The sequence below is a fragment of the Acomys russatus genome, chromosome 25 (assembly GCF_903995435.1).
Source record: "Acomys russatus chromosome 25, mAcoRus1.1, whole genome shotgun sequence".
In the NCBI taxonomy this organism is placed as follows: Eukaryota; Metazoa; Chordata; class Mammalia; order Rodentia; family Muridae; genus Acomys; species Acomys russatus.
The window spans coordinates 40,195,155-40,199,308 of NC_067161.1; the positions used below are offsets into that span (position 1 = coordinate 40,195,155).

At 53.0% G+C, this 4,154-nt stretch overlaps 1 protein-coding gene across 1 annotated transcript; it reads right to left on the bottom strand.

The window, feature by feature from the left end:
• Positions 1 to 884: 884 nt before the first annotated feature.
• Positions 885 to 3,920, bottom strand: Prss38 (serine protease 38). The gene is made up of 5 exons (XM_051167935.1): positions 3,714 to 3,920; positions 3,381 to 3,543; positions 2,410 to 2,681; positions 1,467 to 1,609; positions 885 to 1,251 (listed from the first exon to the last, which is right to left on the bottom strand). The coding sequence occupies exons 1-5, from the start codon at positions 3,847 to 3,849 to the stop codon at positions 994 to 996; spliced, it is 972 nt and encodes a 323-aa protein (XP_051023892.1). The 5' UTR covers positions 3,850 to 3,920; the 3' UTR covers positions 885 to 993.
• Between the last annotated feature and the right edge of the window lie 234 nt (positions 3,921 to 4,154).

Below are 4,154 nucleotides of genomic sequence, written 5' to 3' on the forward strand. Positions count from 1 at the left end.
CGGTGCCTGCTTACTCTCAGCTCCTGTTTTCTGCTTTCCCACTTAGGATATTTCCATGTTTCAGAACTCTTTGTGTGTGTGTGTGTGTGTGTGTGTGTGTGTGTGTGTGTGTGTGTGTGTGACATTTAAGTGGAATCTGTGGCCTAGTCAGTGTCTTGGAAAGCCCTGTTTGTTTTGTACTTCTCTCTCTTTCTCTCCCCGTAAACTTTATTATATTTTATACAGGTGGGTGTTTTGCCCACCTGTACGTCTGTGCACATCATGTGTGCCCTGTGCCTGGTGCCTGTGAATGCCAGAATTGGGCACTGGATCCCTGAAACTGAGGTAACAGATGGTTGCGAGCTGTTGTGTCAATTCTGTGACTTGAACCTGGACACTCTGCAAGAGCAGCCAGTGTCTTAACCACTGAACCATCATCTCTCAAGCCTCCCGTGCCTCTCTTTTCACATGCAGCTGCCTGACAGTGTCTGGGTGGCCTGCTTCCTCCATGTGGACTCCACCCACTGTCCAGGGGAGGGGACTGTAATGAGACTCGAGTAGAAGGTGAGGGTAGGGAGCTTCAAGGCTCTTGTTTCACAAATGTTTAATAACTTTTGACTGTTACATGAGTAGAGCCCAAGCGCTTTGCTTACCCCAGCTGTCTCTCAACTCTCCCTCCTGGTCCATCTCTGACCCTCTCTGCTTCTCTTGCTCAGCCTTTTACAGACTTAAGAGTCTGGGACAGAGCTGGCCAGTGGTGGTGCACGCCTTTAATCCCAGCACTGGGGAGGCAGAAGCAGACGGCTTGCTGTGAGTTCAAGGCCAGCCTGGTCTACAAAGTGAGGCCAGGACAGCCAGGGCTACACAGAGAAACCCTGTCTCAAAAAAGGGGGGGAGAGAGTCTGGGACAAGTGTCCTGACTTCATGGCACAAGTTGCATGTGGGCAGGGTTGGAGAGCTATAGCAGATAGGAACAGGGCATGAAGAGGCCCAACAGGGTGGGTGTCTCTTTCCTCATGACAGCAACAAGCTAGCAGCCAGCACAATGTCAAAAATTCTAAGGGAGGCTCTCAGGGATGAAGAGAGGGAGGGGCTCGGCTGAAGAGGAATGGGTGTGTTTTCCACATTATAACGGATCCAACTCAGAAAATAGGAGACATTGGCAAACACCCCTGGGTACAGGGGTTGGGCACATCCACGGCCCCAGCTCACTATTCCAATCTGCAACCAGGACTGATTCAGCTTACATACCAGTGGGCTGCCAGAGTCACCCTGTAAAGGAAGAAGGGCTTTCTGTCATCTACCAGTGCATGAGTGGCCCATGCCCCACCCTCCACATAACCCCCTCTCTGGCTGTGACGGAGCCCAGAGCCTCAGCACTGAGGTCTGACTTTAAGTGTCTGCCTGGGTTCAGCCACCCCAGCAGCCTCCTACCTACCTCAGAGCCCAGCTCAGATGCAAAAAAAAAAAAAAAAAAAGGGACACACCTCACACACATTGTTGACATTCTCGATGTCCCCAGCACACAACATTTCTGGCAGGAGGTAGGATGTAAATCCGTAGAGCAGCTGGCACTGAAACCTAGGGATTAGTGGCAACTCGACTTCCTGTAGCGTATTCAAGGTGTGGCCTGTAAGAGGAGAGGGAAGAGGAACTGCCAGGTGAGGGTGCCTGTCTGCGCCCAGCTAAGTCTAAGTCCTGGAGGACAGGAACCAGAGACTTTTAAGTTCTTGGTCAATAGAGGACAAATCTGGAAGGAATCCCCACTCCTAGAAGAATCCCACATGCAAGAGCTACCCAACACACAAGAGGCCTGACTCAAGCCGGACGTGCTGGCGCACGCCTTTAATCCCGGCACTCCGGAGGCAAGGGCAGGTGGACCGTTGTGAGTTTGAGACCAGCCTGGTCTACAAAGCGAGTCCAGGTCAGCCAAGGCTACACAGAGAGATCCTGTCGCAAAAAAACAAAACAACAAAACAAAAAAGAGGCCTGACTCAACATACAAACACCTACCCACACAGGGAAGCCCCACCCACACGGGGACGCCCCACCCACACAGGGAAGCCACACCCACACAGGGAAGCCACACCTACCCACACAGGGAAACCCAGTCAAGTCTGGGAGTTTCTTTTACGCATCATTCTGTTCCCCTTTTGCATGTACTTTGTTGTCGCTGTTTCAATATAGATAATTTCTACTGATCTATCTCCAAGCCCACTGACTCTCCCTCAGTCTCTCATAAACCCCACAAAAAATGGTGGTTTTTTTTTTCATCTCTATAGCCTTTTTTTTTTTCTTTTTTAAATTTCCAGTGGATTATTTCCTCAGAGTCTGCATCTTTTAGCTTAAGCTGTTCTCCTTGCTACCTTCCCAGATGTCAGGGAGACCCACTCTATGCTCTACTCCCATGAGATCTTGCTTAGTTCATACCTTCCGGTGTGACCAGTCCCCATCCAGTGGTCCAGCAAGACAGATTTTTGAGGTTCAGGTTGGAAGGTGGCAAGCAAATAGGGAGCACGAAGTCAGAAAACAGGATGGGACTCTTCAACTGCACTAGGGCCACGTCCCCTCCGACAGGGTGGAACATTTCATAGGTGGGGTGAATGATCACCAGGTTGACCTCAAACCACTGTGTGTATCTGCTAGCCACATCGAGGTTGTTGATGCCCACGTATATGTCATAGGTTTGGATATTCTTCTCCCTGACGACCAGAATAGAGGCCAGCTGCCTGAAGCCCCCTGGATCATCACCCACAGGTGGGGGTCAGCCAGGTTGAAAAGCCTGGGCCTGCCTGCGGCCCAGTGCAGACTTATCTGGCAGTCTGACCTTAAAGAGGTCCTGACTTGGATAGATGGAGATTTGGGGACCATGGATCAGGAGCCTGTGTCTGGGCTATGAAAGCAAGATAGCTATGCAATGTGGCCGTTGCCTCTTCCTGGACAGCTGGTTAGCCTCTGTATCCCACAGCTGAGGGCCTGACTGTGGGCTCAGGAGACAGGGACACCTGCCCAGAGAAAGCTCTCTGCTCCATGTGTTGAAACACCGTCTCTAGTGTCCAGGGCCTTCCTGGATGAGGGTAAGCCCAGTGGGGAAAGGTCCTGAAAATGGAGACCAGCTTCTTTCTCAAGTGAGAATGTAGCCTGGTCTGTGGAGAAAGGCTATGCTCAAGAGGACAGGCCATGCACCTGGGTACTGGCCTAGTCAACCAGGGTGGATAACTCCATGCTGGTCCATTGGAAGTAGCTTGGAGTCTGGGGTCAGGGGACTAAGTGTATCAGTCATGTGGTTAGGGCTGGGGGAAAGACAGTGGGTGGAGTAGTCCAATCCATGGGCACATGGTGGAGGCCTCGCCTTTCCTGTGTTCCTTCCCCATTACCCTAACAGCTCCTGCACCTCTCACCTGGAAAAACAGTGTGCCGCTGACAGCACCCAGTAGGCGTTGAGGATGGAGCCACCGCAGACGTGTGAACCAGCGTAATGCACGCTGACCTGCCACGGCCATTTCTGATAGGGGGCCGGCTTTCCACCCAAGATCTTGCCCTCCAGAACTGGCTGGCCACAGGCTGAGGAGAGGAACAAATGGAGAGTGGGCCACAAACACTGAAGGGGCGGGCCACGGATGGGGGGAGGGGACAATGCGAGGATGAGTGGGGAGGAGCCAGGCCCGGGCCTAAGGACGAGGTTCTACCCAGGGAGAAAGGACCACCACCCAGACCCTGGGCCAGGAGCCTACCCATGTCACTGCTCAGTGAATTTGCCTTGCTTTTACGGTGTTGGTGACTGATGGATACGGCCCAGATTGGGGTAGCCTGTAGGAACAGAAGCAGCAGGTATCCCAGGTGGCCCAAACCGGAAGTGGGGGCGGCCATGATCAGGAAATGTGACAGCGCCTCCCTTGGTGAGGATTCGAGCTAGACACGCGACAGCGCCTGAGTCCTGGTTGCGGTGGTGGCGCCCCAAGCAGGTGACTCTGAACTAGTGAGAGTTGAATGTGGACTGAAGCAGCTTGAGCCGCGTGGGGCCTGAGCCCTGTGGAGGCTAACATTGCAGACTGACCACGCGGCCAGCAGGACGGGACCTCACCTCAGGTACAGGTGACGAGCAGAATCTGGGCACAACAAATGGAGGGACAGCGTTTAGGATGGACCTTGGAAGCACCTACAAACACACACTC

What these genes read in the sequence shown, in the direction of transcription:
- Prss38 (XM_051167935.1), bottom strand. Translation starts at nt 3,849, where the DNA reads ATGGCCGCCCCCACTTCCGGTTTGGGCCACCTGGGATACCTGCTGCTT. An exon ending in TTCACTGAGCAGTGACATGG is followed by an intron (nt 3,544 to 3,713) that starts GTAGGCTCCTGG and finishes TCCTCTCCTCAG; the next exon opens with CCTGTGGCCAGCCAGTTCTG. An exon ending in ATGTCAACAATGTGTGTGAG is followed by an intron (nt 1,252 to 1,466) that starts GTGTGTCCCTTT and finishes CTTCCTTTACAG; the next exon opens with GGTGACTCTGGCAGCCCACT.